At 37.5% G+C, this 17,554-nt stretch overlaps 1 protein-coding gene across 2 annotated transcripts; it reads left to right on the forward strand.

The window, feature by feature from the left end:
* Positions 1-138: 138 nt before the first annotated feature.
* LOC144445185 (dolichyl-diphosphooligosaccharide--protein glycosyltransferase subunit STT3A) lies at positions 139-16,696 on the forward strand. 2 transcript variants are annotated; one of them, XM_078134729.1, is made up of 13 exons: positions 139-161; positions 1,837-1,973; positions 2,266-2,448; positions 2,910-3,055; positions 3,783-3,980; positions 4,146-4,337; positions 6,541-6,697; positions 8,316-8,468; positions 9,974-10,056; positions 10,691-11,158; positions 12,806-12,908; positions 13,311-13,499; positions 16,389-16,696. In XM_078134729.1, exons 2-13 carry the CDS (start codon positions 1,859-1,861, stop codon positions 16,532-16,534), a joined length of 2,133 nt encoding a protein of 710 aa, XP_077990855.1. In that variant the 5' UTR covers positions 139-161; positions 1,837-1,858; the 3' UTR covers positions 16,535-16,696. The 2 variants fall into 2 exon arrangements, with proteins under 2 accessions (XP_077990855.1, XP_077990856.1); XM_078134730.1 differs by lacking the exons at positions 139-161; positions 1,837-1,973; positions 2,266-2,448 and adding an exon at positions 2,457-2,537.
* The last annotated feature ends 858 nt before the right edge of the window (positions 16,697-17,554 follow it).

Below are 17,554 nucleotides of genomic sequence, written 5' to 3' on the forward strand. Positions count from 1 at the left end.
GTAATAGTATGAAAACACACTTCCTTTTATCGCTAGCTGGAATCTAAACTCGTTGACACGTACCTCGGGGGTGCCACATCGCATCCGTGTCAGTGCAATGCACCTCGGTATCGTTCGGGTATATTCGGCGAAAAACGACCCTTTTCAGCTGTTTATGAGAGGTGAGCGTGTGTGGATTCGATAAGTCACACTTGCATGCTGAATTTTGCGTTTTCCGATTTGATTTCTCAACCGATGCATTTATAATGATGTTCTGTTAAAAGCAAAGATGCTATATTGGTTGGAATATCACTTTTAATTGCAATGATTGAGGTTTAAAATTGACGGTGAATTTAGGTGTATTTACTTAACTTGAGTATTGACGCGACAATGTGCGACCTTTGCCCTTTGCCTGTGTATGTGTGTACGTGGCATCATTACTGTTCAAGACATGATTCCACAGACTGTTCATGTAGTGTATATGGTATCAGTTTCCAAACCATTCCAAACCAGTTACTGTCATTTGATTGAAGGGACAAAATACTTTTCATTCTTGGTAACATAGTCCCTTGTGAAATAAAACTTGTTATTTTTGTAAATACGTGTAGACTGTGGTTACCGTTACTTAGGCATTACTGTGATCCAGTAACTTAAGATGGGGACGGGGTGTCCTCAATATCCACCCGTTACTACCGGTAGTAACATTACTAACAACGTGTACGGTCACAGCGACCAATATTCTCCATTCTATTTCTAGACACAACGACTATGACTTTCATCTGAGTTCCTCCTATCATGTGTTTACCGCAACATTCAACTAACACCAATCACACATATTGGAATACTCCCCACTACTACCCTCCCATATACAGGATTTAACACACACACCCTTTCCAGTGATATTCAACATTTTTGCATTATATCATATCTGAATAGCTAGACAAATTTTGTGCATAATTTGTTGAACATTTCATAAACTATGAAAGTGGTGTAGGCATTATTGTGACACAAAAGTTATTTGAAATGAGTCCATATGTTACATGTATAACTACAGAACATAAAGTCATAACATAATTACATAATATTACATAAACAGGAAAATAATACATAATTTTATTTCATATTTAACATAGTACAGCTACATGTTGATCTGTATCATTGAATGATGAAAAAGAATTGTTTCTGGTCAGGACATTTTGTCAAAACTGGTGCAATGACACGATTGAAAATAAATTCAATGTGTAAACATTAGTCTTTGGGAACTAGTTGAAGTCTGTAAAATTGCAAACATTTTCTAGTAGTGAAAATATCTAGGTTTATTTACAATAAAATCTTCTAGTCTAAGAGCATTTTCACATTTAGTTGTTACAAGATATTTCTTAAACATACACAATGTCACATATATACTAAGATTTATCGTGCAAGCTACAAGTAACATTTATTAGTTAAAACCACTAACAGGCAAGCATTTACATGTGGAACTTGTTATGAAAAGGAAAGTCAACAAGTAAATTGGATTAATACCACTTTACACAGTAGTATGCTGGAAGTAGAGAGACAAGTATTACATGTACATTCTCCATTTACAATGTAATAAGAACAGTTTTATGGCCTCTTTACATAATAGCTGATCACACTCACAGAACAATGTCAAGTTCCCCTGGCATTTCATGTACATAAGAAGCCATAAAACTATTCCTATTAAACCATACAAGTCTCTGTAATTTAAACCTGCTATGGTAAACATTATTAATCCAATTCAGTTGTTTACTTTCACAGTTTGAAACAAGTTCCCTTTGTAAATGCTTGCGTGTCCTTGGTTGTAGTCCTTTGCTAAAAGATATCATCTTTCTCTAGGTTTGTTGGTAGACAAGTCATCATGAAGGCCGGTCCGTTAGTTACACCTGTACCCTCATTCATGGGGATGAGGATGTCATATGATAAACAAGATACCTTTATGAAGTTACTCATCCTTGGATGTGCTATGGTCTTATGTAAGTATAATGAATGACATTGGAATGGCAAAAACAACTAGAGATATGCTGTATAGGGAAAAGAATGAAGTAAAAATGCCTGGCTAGCCACGTTCAGTACAATATCACTCAAGTTTGATAGTTACATAGGAGAGATACATTAACACTGAATAATTAAAATCATTGCCTGATCAAGATCTATAGTATATGGAGTGAAATGACACATTCATTTCTAATTTATCATTCCAAAGTAATTATTTTGTGCTGTCCTTATATTCTCCATTGATCCATATTGTTTTTGTATTTCTTTCAGCATTTGCTACTCGTCTGTTTTCTGTTCTCCGATTTGAAAGTGTTATTCATGAGTTTGATCCTTACTTCAATTACCGAACAACCCGATTCCTGACTGAAGAAGGTTTCTATAACTTTCACAATTGGTTTGATGATAGAGCATGGTACCCTCTAGGACGTATCATTGGTGGTACAATTTATCCAGGTAAGAAGGTTTCTATAACTTTCACAGTTGGTTTGATGATAGAGCATGGTACCCTCTAGGACATATCATTGGTGGTACAATTTATCCAGGTAAGAAGGTTTCTATAACTTTCATAATTGGTTTGATGATAGAGCATGGTACCCTCTAGGACGTATCATTGGTGGTACAATTTGGGGTAGGATTCTGAAAGTAATGTTTGTGGTCAGTAACCATGACAATGTCCACTTTAAAATGATAGTCATACATACAAAACAATGTGTATAGTAAAGTAACCATGCTGGAAACAAGCAGGACCAAATAAATATAGTGGGATTGTACTTTCACAAGCAATACACTGAAAGTTTGACATAAAAGATTAGAGTTTTACTTTATTAGATATAAGATCTCACTTAACAATATTTGAAATGAAGTGAAAGTGAAGTCCTCTGTATTAATAGATGTTTTGTACATTTTGGTTACAGGATTAATGGTAACATCAGCAGCTATCTATCACTTCCTGCATTTCTTTAATATCACTATCGATATCAGAAATGTATGTGTGTTTTTAGCTCCACTGTTCAGTTCATTGACTACTTTGGTCACATATCATTTCACTAAGGAACTCAAGGTGAGTCTGTCAGTATCTATCTATCACACACATACACACACATACACACACACAAAACACATAAGCAAACACAGACACACACCAACAAACAGGCAAACACAGACACACACACATACACACACACACACACACACACACACACATACATACATACATACATACATACATACATACATACATACATACATACATACATACATACATACATACATACACATACAAATTGTATGTTTTGTAAAGTAGAAGGAAAATGTTGACTGTTTTGATTGTGTAAAAACTTGTAGTTTTGCCACACTTGTACAATCTTAACAAGTAATAGAGCAGTGTAATATCTACCAAATCAACCAGGAAATGGTTTGTTCATATATATCTGACATGTATAGGAAAATGTAACATTTTGTTTAAAGTGAAACGCCACTCCCGGAAATAGAGACATTTCCATAAACTATTGTTTCTGGAGAGTTATTTCCTGATTTTTACATCACCTAGGCTACAGCTACTTGTGATTTCAGAGAAGCATCAAGTTGATCTTGTTAAGTTTTGCTATGGGCTGTTGCATCATAGGAGTGAGCTGAAATAATGTATTCTAGTTGCATACTGAATATTGATGAATCTCCTGAGTACCTATACACTAACTGTGTAAAACAGCTCTCATAAATATTCATTATTCCAAAATGTGATCTACAATATTGGTAAGATTAGATTGATGTAATGTGAAAATTTACAGGATGCTGGTTCTGGTTTGGTTGCTGCCTGCATGATTGCCATTGTACCAGGTTACATCTCCCGTTCTGTGGCTGGTTCCTATGACAATGAAGGTATTGCTATCTTCTGTATGCTGCTAACATATACATTATGGATCAAGGCTGTCAAGACTGGGTCAGTCATGTGGGCTACAATGTGTGCTATCGCCTACTTTTACATGGTGAGTGCAGATTGGTTGAATGTTTCATTGACAGGTATTGTCATGGTGGGGGAGGGGGGGGGGGGCCTACATCTTTCTTATCAATTAGATTCCATTTCACGTCTGAATTGACTTCAATGATTGGAGGATGTTATTTAATTAACAAAATTAATGTTTGATTGACAGGTATCATCATGGGGAGGCTACGTTTTTCTGATCAACTTAATTCCACTTCACGTCTTGGCTTTGATGATTGGAGGACGTTTCTCTCACCGCATCTACGTTGCCTACTGTACTGTTTACTGTCTTGGTACCATCTTGTCTATGCAAATCTCATTTGTTGGTTTCCAACCCATCCAGTCCAGTGAACACATGGCGGTAAGTCAATATAATGTTTATTACATGTTGGTTTCCAACCCATCCAGTCCAGTGAACACATGGCGGTAAGTCAATATAATGTTTATTACATGTTGGTTTCCAACCCATCCAGTCCAGTGAACACATGGCGGTAAGTCAATATAATGTTTATTACATGTTGGTTTCCAACCCATCCAGTCCAGTGAACACATGGCGGTAAGTCAATATAGTGTTTATTACATGTTGGTTTCCAACCCATCCAGTCCAATGAACACATGGCGGTAAGTCAATATAGTGTTTATTACATGTTGGTTTCCAACCCATCCAGTCCAATGAACATATGGCAGTAAGTCAATATAGTGTTTATTACATGTTGGTTTCCAACCCATCCAGTCCAATGAACACATGGCAGTAAGTCAATATAGTGTTTATTACATGTTGGTTTCCAACCCATCCAGTCCAGTGAACACATGGCGGTAAGTCAATATAGTGTTTATTACATGTTGGTTTCCAACCCATCCAGTCGAGTGAACACATGGCAGTAAGTCAATATAGTGTTTATTACATGTTTGTTTCCAACCCATGCAGTCCAATGAACACATGGCAGTAAGTCAATATAGTGTTTATTACATGTTGGTTTCCAACCCATCCAGTCCAATGAACACATGGCAGTAAGTTATTTATTGACCAGGATGTAATCTACCTTATTCACGTAAGGTGAATTACCATTTGATCTTCATGTTCAAACTTCCATATTGGCAGAAGTAATATACTGTGATCAATGTTCTCCCCAGGATTTGTTTATACGATATCAGCTCATTAGCATAAATTAGCATAACACAATAATTATATTCCTGAGTACATCATAATATCAAACAAGTAGTACATGTATATGTGGCCAAAGGAAAGTTGAAGGCCAATTTATTACCATAACAGTTTTTTAAAGCAGTGTTTTTAATTATCATTCTTAGGAAAGCTGAAATTATTTCAATCTAAATGTCCACAGATAAATTAGACTTTCGAAACACAAAAAGTTTCTGTATAGCTACATGCAGGCATCGTGTCTGTCCGAAATCTCGTGAAATGCAAGACTTACTATACTTTAATACTGAGGACTCCAAAAACTCACAATAGTTTGTGACATCATGGCCATCATATCAGAAAATCCATGCTTTCATCGTAGTCGTACGGTGTACCAATCAACAATGTCAAACTACAAACTAAAAGTGTTTTCAGAGTAAAATTGAACATGAAACTGATAATCGGAGTTAACATCGCCACTTTATCGAAAGGTACATTAGTCTGTTCAACTCTTTTTCCGACATTGAAGACTGCACATGCTCTTTGGTTGAGACATACTCAGTGTTACTCAGTCACTCATAGAAAATTAACTAGACACTGAATGCCAACGTCATCAGTTTGTCGAACTTTTATACTCTATAGCAAAATGGCACGACATCGTTTAATTTTATAGTTGTCAAAATGTGGCAGTTCCGACATGCTTCTATGGCCGAACCAACGTTACGGATAGGCCGTTTTTTTGCCTTTGATTTACCGAAAGCTGTTGTACCGAGTGTGAATCACACTACCATTAGCGGGTTTACGCATTTTATTCCTATCGAAAACAATACTGACGGCAAACTTCAATGAAATCTGTCTGGTAGTGGTAGAGGGTTGAATAGTCATTTGAACTAATTAGAAACTCTTAAGTTTTACTTGCCGCTTATGTGTGAAGGATCAATACAAACATTGCGAAACAACAAGGCGTCAGCTGACAGAGTGACAGATGAACAATGATGTCAATGTGTAATATACCAAACCCTATGCAATCTGATTGTGTATCAGGACAACTGATCACGTATTGGCAAAAATTAAAGGATATTGGACCCGATACGTGAAAACCCTCTGGGGAGAACACTGATACTAATAAACTGTAAGAGTTCCAAGTCAATAAAAGACCAGTGTGTGTTCACTAAGGTTCTAGTAACCAAATAGTAATGAAAGGGAAATCTGATAAACTTGCATTCTTCCAATACTTTATGCTGTCAGTTTTTTTCCTGTGTAGACTTTATACACTTGTAGCAGTATAAAGACTTGTTTCAGTTTCACTCTGATAACTTCAAAATATATTCTGTCCACAGTTTGTTTTAGCTTACTCACATCAATAAGATCCGTAATTGTGTGAAAGTTAAGTCATGTATTTTCTCTCATTTCCCCATGACAGGCGTTAGGTGTATTTGGGTTATGCCAGATCCATGCCTTTATTGACTACATCAGATCTCGTCTTTCCAAGGAATACTTCACCATCCTGTTCCGTACCCTGGCCTTGTTGTTTGGCATTACTCTCTTCACGGTTGGAGCCGTCCTTAGTGCTACTGGAAGTATCCTTTTCTATAATAACAGCACTGGGTATGAATTGTACATACATGTACAGCACTGGGTATGAATTGTACATACATGTACAGCACTGGGTATGAATTGTACATACATGTACAGCACTGGGTATGAATTGTACATACATGTACAGCACTGGGTATGAATTGTACATACATGTACAGCACTGGGTATGAATTGTACATACATGTACAGCACTGGGTATGAATTGTACATACATGTACAACACTGGGTATGAATTGTACATACATGTACAGCACTGGGTATGAATTGTACATACATGTACAGCATTAGATATTTATATATAATCCCATGAAATGATGCAGTATTCGTACAATATGATTTAAAATTTTAGAAAAATACGGGGAAATACTTAGTTATGTGATAAATATATAATCCCATGAAATCAATGTTAGTAAAAATAATGCTCCGAGTATGATTCCGTGGACTAATACAAATTCGAGCCGGTAGGTGAGAATTTGTAGTCCACGGAATCATACTAAAATTTTAAATCATATTGTATGAATACTGCATCATTTCATCACACTACATTCTTCATTGCGTATTAAAAAATGGCACCCGACGGCTATGCAAATTACATAATCGCGTGACCTGTCGCAAGGTCAAGCTTACCATATGTATGGTATTTGTCATACTGTTGTGTGGTTTCTCAACCAAAATTATCGGTTATAACCTTGCGATGTACATGTAATATCAAATTTAGTTTCAAACGTAAGTAGAATTGTCTGAATACGACTTTTGTGCCGTCATTTTAATCATATTTTCTCGGGTTGTGTAAGTTCGGAGATTTGAGCTCGACGGAAAATCAGAAGCTTGCCAGCTACTACATTGATAATCTACGTGATTTTTAAATAGAATAAAATGTATCAAATTAAAATAAAAGGACTTCTACATATCAAACTCATGCCATCCAAGGATATATGTAACGTAATGTATACATTTACATTTTGAAAGCACATAATTATTACGATAAACTTGATTGTAGCGTAGGATTGACACGAACACTCGAACAGTACGGAGAAAAAATAGTTCAGTAGAACATGGGTGATATGCTATGAAATCACCCCTGTTTGATGTCACACAGTAGAAGATATGCACATATTTATGTGATAAGAATTGTACATACATGTACATGTAGAGAGTAACAAAGTAGTTAGATTGTTCATCTTACTACACATTTAGTTATCTATATCTCTCTCAGAATAACTTTTCTGATAAAAATCTTAACCCTTACCTGTTATTGGCCATAAAAGGCCCATGATTCAGCCCCAGGTTATTACAGTAGTATTGTCTTATATGTGGAGTCATGGAGTCATTAAGATTAGAAGACAGTATTCCTAACTTGTTCTATAGCTTTCCCTGACAACTGTGTTTTCTTACCGAATGGTGTAATTTTACTAAAAGCCTGCAAAATGAAAATGTGGACTTCTTAATTGTAATCTATAAGAATTTCCTCAAAGAGCAAAATAATGCTATTTGGAAAATGTCCGCTATTCTATCAAATTTCCAATCTAAATGTAGCAATATGTTCTACATTCCAAGAAACACATCTATGTATAATTATCCTTGACTTGTGATGTATAGAAATTTCACCATGGACTGGTCGTTTCTACTCTCTGCTGGATCCATCCTATGCCAAGAACAATATTCCAATTATTGCCTCTGTATCTGAACATCAGCCGACAACATGGAGTTCTTTCTACTTTGATTTACAAATGTTGGTATTTATGTTTCCAGGTATGTAGCTATACTCATACACATTGTTTTCTGTCAATTTGTATAACTTTATCTCAGTATACCATGCAGTGTTTCTATAGAATTTATACACAAAACACCCATCTTAAGATGCCAGTGAGAGACCAGGAAGGGAAAGGGTGTGTGTGGTCGACAGGATTTTTTCATAGCATTTGTACATATAATAGTTGAATTAGTTTGGACTATGATTTCAACTTATCAAGAAAGTATTAATAAATCACTATAGGACTTAGCAACCTTGAAAATGTTCTTTAGGGAGAAATCTAATCATGCTATTCAAACCTTTACTTTCACTGATTCACATACAAGCATATAAAGGAACTGTGGTTACCTTTTAGCTTACTTTGGACCAATACTACAAGTGTAATGACTATTTCAAAATAACACCACCACATCCTCCAAGCAGCATAATTGTGTTACTGTGTTGTGCTGTATTGTACTGTACTATACTGTGCTGTGCTGTGCTGTACTGTATTATACAGTTCTGCATTGTACTGTATTGTACTGTACAGTTCTGCACTTTACTGTACTGTATTGTATTGTATTATACATAACTGCACTGTGCTGTACTGAATTGTACTGAATTGAACTGTAGAGTTCTATAACAGAACCCCATGACATGTGAGTTCCAGCGTGGCATACTCGGGGTATTTGCACAAGTGCTTGCAGTGTTCTCTGTGCCCTTACTTTACTGTAACAAGCATAGAGCGTGAAAGTGCAGCAGAAAACACTACAAACACAAGTGCAAATACCCCTGAGTACCCACACTGGAACTCACGGGGCATAGGGTGCTGTTAATATTACATATGTTTATCTGAAAAGCAAATTTCCTCAAAAGTCATACAGCACGATCATGTGATTTTGTGTGTAGCAAACGATTGTGTCCTCATTTGCATATAATTGCATGCTGGAATGCAATAATGTTTTCAGTATTGCACTGCAGTGAAAATACATCTAGTATGCACACGTACCGTTGCAGATAATCTATCACAGTGTGGTATATATATGTAATATATGCACTGTACAGTATTACACTGCAGTGAAAATACTACTAGTATGCACACATACCGGTGCAGATAATCTGTGGTATATATGTAACAATGCACTGTACAGTATTGCACTGCTCTTCTTTGCTCTGTTCAGCTCTTGTCAGTACTGCACTGAACTATACATGTACTGTATGAAATGATGCCATATATATTCCACTGCTAGCAGCAGATTAGATATCAGAGTAAATGTATATGTACAAACTTCACACTGACTGTTTAAAAAGCAAGACTGTCTGGGTTTGTTGTGGTATACAATACATAAAGCATATACTGTAATAATTACAGTGCAGTGGACACTTCATATACAGTAGCCTGCTTTGCATAAACATAGATATACATGTACATGTTTGTGTGATTTACATGCAGTGTTATATTATAATTAACTTTATCATCATCATGTATGTATCTAACACAATACATTATTGATGTATTTTCTAGTTGGTATGTACTACTGTTTCACCAAGCTAACCGATGCAAACATATTTATCATTATGTATGGTACAACTAGTCTCTACTTTTCGGTAAGTCACAATGTTATGATGTTGCTATTTAAGGATTCCCAGTAGAAACCATACATAGAATATCTGTATCTTGTATCATAATGTGGTTAGGAAGTGAAACCTTTTAAGACATACATTGATTTGTACACCTGTGTATCAGGTAACAGAGGAAGTAAACCATGTATAGATTTCATTACTTTTTATGAGAATTTTGATGGTAAATCTGTTAACATAGGGAAATCTGATGAAACTTGCATAGATTTCCATACCTTCGTACCATAAGTTTGGTACTTAACCCAGGTACAATCTAGCAAAGTCAGGTAGGTACCGGTACATACCGTCATTAACAGACACACATTTCTACAAAGTTTACACCATTGTAAGCTAAGGTCAAAGTTGTGGTATATTGTAAACTAGGCTGTGTTTCACTGTACTGTTGTAAAGTTTGTGTGCTTCAACACTTTGAAGCATCAGTTAATATACATATAAAGTTGAAATTCTGGTTGACAATGGTTAACGGCCATCTTAGGACTGCCTCCATATTTACTAACTATGAATCCAAATAAAGTTACCATTTGTGCAATTTAGCAGGTTGATTGATATAATTTGGGAACTGTTCTCACTATTTGATTTGATATACTGCTGTACATTACAGGGTGTGATGGTACGTTTGATGTTAGTGTTGGCTCCTGTCATGTGTATCCTGTCAGGTATTGGTATATCCAGTGTTTTGATGGCATACATGAAGAACTTAGAAATTGGTAAACGTGACAAGAAGAGTAAGAAAACTGATGCCAACTATCCAATCAAAAATGAAGTGGCCACCGTTGTAATCCTGTTAATGTCTCTCTTCCTAATGACGTATACATTCCATTGTACCTGGGTAACATCAGAAGCCTATTCATCGCCATCTATTGTATTGTCTGCACGTGCTGGTGATGGAGGACGTCTTATTTTTGATGATTTCCGTGAAGCGTATTATTGGTTACGTCATAACACTGCAGAGGATGCTAAGATCATGTCGTGGTGGGATTATGGATATCAAATAACGGCTATGGCTAATCGAACTATACTGGTGGATAATAACACTTGGAATAATACACATATATCACGTGTTGGACAGGTTAGTAGTAAACTCATACCAATAACTACATACCAGTCATTATGTGTTGGACAGGATAGTAGTAAACTCATCAATAACTACATACCAGTCATTATGTGTTGGACAGGATAGTAGTAAACTCATCAATAACTACATACCAGTCATTATGTGTTGGACAGGATAGTAGTAAACTCATCAATAACTACATACCAGTCATTATGTGTTGGACAGGATAGTAGTACACTCATACCAATAACTACATACCAGTCATTATGTGTTGGACAGGATAGTAGTACACTCATCAATAACTACATACCAGTCATTATGTGTTGGACAGGATAGTAGTACACTCATACCAATAACTACATACCAGTCATTATGTGTTGGACAGGATAGTAGTACACTCATACCAATAACTACATACCAGTCATTATGTGTTGGACAGGATAGTAGTACACTCATCAATAATTACATACCAGTCATTATGTGTTGGACAGGATAGTAGTACACTCCAATAACTACATACCAGTCATTATGTGTTGGACAGGATAGTAGTACACTCATCAATAATTACATACCAGTCATTATGTGTTGGACAGGATAGTAGTACACTCATCAATAACTACATACCAGTCATTATGTGTTGGACAGGATAGTAGTACACTCATCAATAACTACATACCAGTCATTATGTGTTGGACAGGATAGTAGTAAACTCATCAATAACTACATACCAGTCATTATGTGTTGGACAGGATAGTAGTAAACTCATCAATAACTACATACCAGTCATTATGTGTTGGACAGGATAGTAGTACACTCATACCAATAATTACATACCAGTCATTATGTGTTGGACAGGATAGTAGTACACTCATCAATAACTACATACCAGTCATTATGTGTTGGACAGGATAGTAGTAAACTCATACCAATAATTACATACCAGTGTCATCACATGTTGGACAGGTTAATAGTGTGGGTTATATTGGTAGTAAAATGCTAGCTACATTTGATATTATGCAGGCAATGTATTGGGCTTGTTTTACAAGTCAGGTATGTATTAAGCATACCCAGTGACCTTGCTAAGGTTCAAATTACTCGATGAAGTGTCCTTTGCGGTGTACTTTGTAAAGTTTCCTTTGCGGTGTACTTTGTAAAGTGTCCTTTGCGGTGTACATTTGATGTCTGTATGGTGGCATGTGTAGTTCATTTCACTTAGACAAAATGTAGCAAGAAACTGTACTCATTCAATCTTGTTATCTTAAAGTGTGGCTTATACAATTTCTTGTTGGTTTCTGCATTGTTCTATCAAACAGAAAAGGTGCACGGTATTGTGAAAAAGACTGCACCTTATATCATAGTACTGTCAAAGCCTGGTTTGGAAGTCAGATAGATTATACATGTATCAACAAAAACACTGGTACTTAAACGTACATGGGGAAGAATGCCTCAAATATGACGTTTTTTGTCCAGAATTTTGCTTCTCCAACCAATAAGTTGTATGGGAATGAGTGACATAAGGGGCCATTTTTGGCTGGTGTAGTGTGGACAGTATGTGAACGAGTGACAGTGTATGCTACAGATCTACAGGCCTCGCCAGGCCAGCAATTCTTCCCTGTGTACCTTAAGTTTATAAATTTTGTCCTTGTATGTTGTACTTTACAGGCCATGGCGTCAACTGAAGATAAGGCCTATGAGATAATGCGGGAATTAGATGTGGATTACGTTCTGGTTATATTTGGTGGCCTGACTGGATACTCCTCAGATGGTAGGTTAATCTATATCTTGTCATTCTTTATCAGTAATACAGAATACACATATTAAGTAACCACCTCAGACATTCTAATCTCATACATCCGGTATGATGCTATCTAATTTATTTGTTGGAATCAATGAAGTCACATATGTATGCAGTGAAAGATCAGGAGTGTTTCAAGATACTACCCATGGTTGTCCTAACTGGTTACCTGGTAGGATAGAGGTTGCAATGTGGAGTGCTTTAATTCACAGAGGCTGCAATGCAATGTACATTCCCAGGGAGTTGAGAAAGTACATGTATAGAGGGGTGCCATGTGACTAGTTCTGTGCCAGGGGCAATGAGCACAGTGTGAGAATGCAATATAGAAAAGCCAACTTTATGTTTATGCTGTGACACTGTATCTGTATCTAGATATCAACAAGTTCTTATGGATGGTCCGTATTGGTGGCAGTACAGATAGAGGGCGCCATATACATGAACATGACTACTACACACCAGCTGGTGAATTCCGAGTTGACAGAGAAGGCTCCTCTACTCTACTCAACTGTCTGATGTATAAAATGTGCTACTATCGATTTGGTCAAGTCTATACTGAAGCAGGTTAGTGATACATGTACTGTTACATTTAGAAAACTGTATGCCAAGTGTCCTCAATCCTCATAGTGCCAAAACATGGGGAGGGTGGGGTTAACATCATAAAATAGGGAGGGGGGGGGGGAAAACATCATAAAATAGGGAGGGTGGGGGTTACCATCATAAAATAGGGAGGGTGGGGATAACATCATAAAATAGGGAGGGTGGGGGATAACATCATAAAGTAGGGAGGGTGGGGTTACCATCATATAATAGGGAGGGTGGGGGATAACATCATAAAATAGGGAGGGTGGGGGATAACATCATAAAATAGGGAGGGTGGGGGATAACATCATATAATAGGGAGGGTGGGGGATAACATCATATAATAGGGAGGGTGGGGGATAACATCATATAATAGGGAGGGTGGGGGGGTTACCATCATATAATAGGGAGGGTGGGGGATAACATCATAAAATAGGGAGGGTGGGGGATAACATCATAAAATAGGGAGGTCGGGGGATAACATCATAAAATAGGGAGGGTGGGTGATAACATAAAATAGGGAGGGGGGGGGTAACATCATAAAATAGGGAGGGTGGGGGTTACCATCATAAAATAGGGAGGGTGGGGGATAACATCATAAAATAGGGAGGGTGGGGGATAACATCATAAAATATGGAGGGTGGGGGATAACATCATAAAATAGGGAGGGTGGGGGATAACATCATAAAATAGGGAGGGTGGGGGTTACCATCATAAAATAGGGAGGGTGGGGGTTACCATCATAAAATAGGGAGGGTGGGGGATAACATCATAAAATAGGGAGGGTGGGGGATAACATCATAAAATATGGAGGGTGGGGGATAACATCATAAAATAGGGAGGGTGGGGGATAACATCATAAAATAGGGAGGGTGGGGGTTACCATCATAAAATAGGGAGGGTGGGGGATAACATCATAAAATAGGGGGGGTGGGGGATAACATCATACAATAGGGAGGGTGGGGGATAACATCATAAAATAGGGAGGTCGGGGGATAACATAAAATAGGGAGGGTGGGGGATAACATCATAACATATCATAACAGCATATAGGCCTGGTAACTTGGTTTAGTAAAGGACCCTAGCATATAGGCCTGGTAACTTGGTTTAGTAAAGGACCCTAGCATATAGGCCTGGTAACTTGGTTTAGTAAAGGACCCTAGCATATAGGCCTGGTAACTTGGTTTAGTAAAGGACCCTAGCATATAGGCCTGGTAACTTGGTTTAGTAAAGGACCCTAGCATATAGGCCTGGTAACTTGGTTTAGTAAAGGACCCAAGCATATAGGCCTGGTAACTTGGTTTAGTAAAGGACCCTAGCATATTGGCCTGGTAACTTGGTTTAGTAAAGGACCCTAGCATATAGGCCTGGTAACTTGGTTTAGTAAAGGACCCTAGCATATAGGCCTGGTAACTTGGTTTAGTAAAGGACCCTAGCATATAGGCCTGGTAACTTGGTTTAGTAAAGGACCCTAGCATATAGGCCTGGTAACTTGGTTTAGTAAAGGACCCTAGCATATTGGCCTGGTAACTTGGTTTAGTAAAGGACCCTAGCATATTGGCCTGGTAACTTGGTTTAGTAAAGGACCCTAGCATATTGGCCTGGTAACTTGGTTTAGTAAAGGACCCTAGCATATAGGCCTGGTAACTTGGTTTAGTAAAGGACCCTAGCATATTGGCCTGGTAACTTTGTTTAGTAAAGGACCCTAGCATATGGGCCTGGTAACTTGGTTTAGTAAAGGACCCTAGCATATTGGCCTGGTAACTTGGTTTAGTAAAGGACCCTAGCATATTGGCCTGGTAACTTGGTTTAGTAAAGGACCCTAGCATATTGGCCTGGTAACTTGGTTTAGTAAAGGACCCTAGCATATTGGCCTGGTAACTTGGTTTAGTAAAGGACCCTAGCATATTGGCCTGGTAACTTGGTTTAGTAAAGGACCCTAGCATATTGGCCTGGTAACTTGGTTTAGTAAAGGACCCTAGCATATAGGCCTGGTAACTTGGTTTAGTAAAGGACCCTAGCATATTGGCCTGGTAACTTGGTTTAGTAAACATATAGGCCTGGTAACTTGGTTTAGTAAAGGACCCTAGCATATTGGCCTGGTAACTTGGTTTAGTAAAGGACCCTAGCATATTGGCCTGGTAACTTGGTTTAGTAAAGGACCCTAGCATATTGGCCTGGTAACTTGGTTTAGTAAAGGACCCTAGCATATGGGCCTGGTAACTTGGTTTAGTAAAGGACCCTAGCATGGGCCTGGTAACTTGGTTTAGTAAAGGACCCTAGCATATTGGCCTGGTAACTTTGTTTAGTAAAGGACCCAAGCATATAGGCCTGGTAACTTGGTTTAGTAAAGGACCCTAGCATATTGGCCTGGTAACTTGGTAGATTTGTCTTAATCCAATTGATAACTTTATCATTTTCCACAGCTGTAGAGTCTATTTGTGAGGCACACTCTGTTCCAATAGGTGTAAGCCAATGATTTGGTTCAATTTTTAACCTCACAAAAGTAAACATCACAACCAGTGAGTAACCTCTTTCAGTTCTCTTCAATTCCTTGACAGAACTGATCAGATTTACTGGTACATTGTCATGTTTATTTAGTGAACAGTCTGATAACATGTTTCAGTGATGTCATGTGATGTCATAGAGCTGTGTGTGTACATGTATGTTGGTATGTATCAACAATCTTCACCATTACACTAGTGCTGCCATACCATGTACATGCATGCACAGCCATCACTCAGAGTTCTACAAGTCACCAGAAACAGAAACTTGTGTTTTGCTCAACTGAACAAAGAAAAGTATTTAGAATGATATCTAAATGGCAAAATGAGTTGAAATATTAAATTATTTGTGTTGGTGTTGTTTCAGGTAAACCAACTGGTTATGACCGTGTCAGAAATGCTGAAATCGGTAACAAAGATTTTGAGTTGGATGTCCTTGAAGAAGCATACACAACAGAGCACTGGCTTGTCCGTATTTATAAAGTCAAAGATTTAGAAAACAGAGGTACCTAAGATGTAACAATTATCTCAAGCTAAGCAACATAAGAAACTAATATTTTGCATTGACTTCATTTTTTATTTGAGTGAAGTAAAAAAACTGTCTTTGTATACTTACTGTACCATATGTACCCATCAAATAACAACCATCAATTGTTGCAAATAAACTATGTCTGAAAAGTCAAATTGTGTCTGTGGACTGTAAGTGTTATGGATGTTGAATGTGTACATGTCAAAAAACACCAGTGTGTTTGCTTGAAAGACATCATGCAAAAGATGAAATTAGGTAAAAAGAGCAATACAACTGATCATCCCAGATTAGGTATTACCACAACTAAATACATTTGTAATCTAGTCTTGGTTACCCAGACCCACCTAGAAAGGTTATCCTTCCAATCACCACAGATTAGGTATTACTACAACTACAAATAATCTAGTCTTGGCTACCCAGACCCTTACAGGAAGGCTGTCATTTCTATCACCCCAGATTAGGTATTCCCACAACTACAAATAATCTAGTCTTGGCTACCCAGACCCTTACAGGAAGGCTATATTTCCAATAACCCCAGATTAGGTATTACCATTTTTGCATCCCCCCCCCCCCCAATGATATTTGTGACCACATGTTCAAACCAAGCAGTTGTGATCACAGTGAACTTTGCTAGTGTTTGCTGAGCCATAGCCATCCATATCCCACCATCCCCTTTACAACTTTGGTATATACATGGAACTTGGACATCTATCTGTGGTCATGTTGTGATTGTTCTCAAATAGAAAATGTGAACTATGTACAGGATATACACAAGGCACTTGAGCACCGAGTTGTATATCTTACTAATTTCATGTCTCCTATTGTGGTGATGATGTGATGATATTCATTAATATACAACTGCATCCCTACCTCTCATTTTCACATACACCAGGATTCACACTCAAACCTGTTCACATTGATCGGTTGTCAGGGGCAACGTGGTATTAATAAACCATATCGAGGTCATTCTGTGTTGTGACTGAACTGCCATGTACACATTGAAT

Source organism: Glandiceps talaboti, chromosome 14 (assembly GCF_964340395.1).
Source record: "Glandiceps talaboti chromosome 14, keGlaTala1.1, whole genome shotgun sequence".
NCBI lineage: Eukaryota > Metazoa > Hemichordata > Enteropneusta > Spengelidae > Glandiceps > Glandiceps talaboti.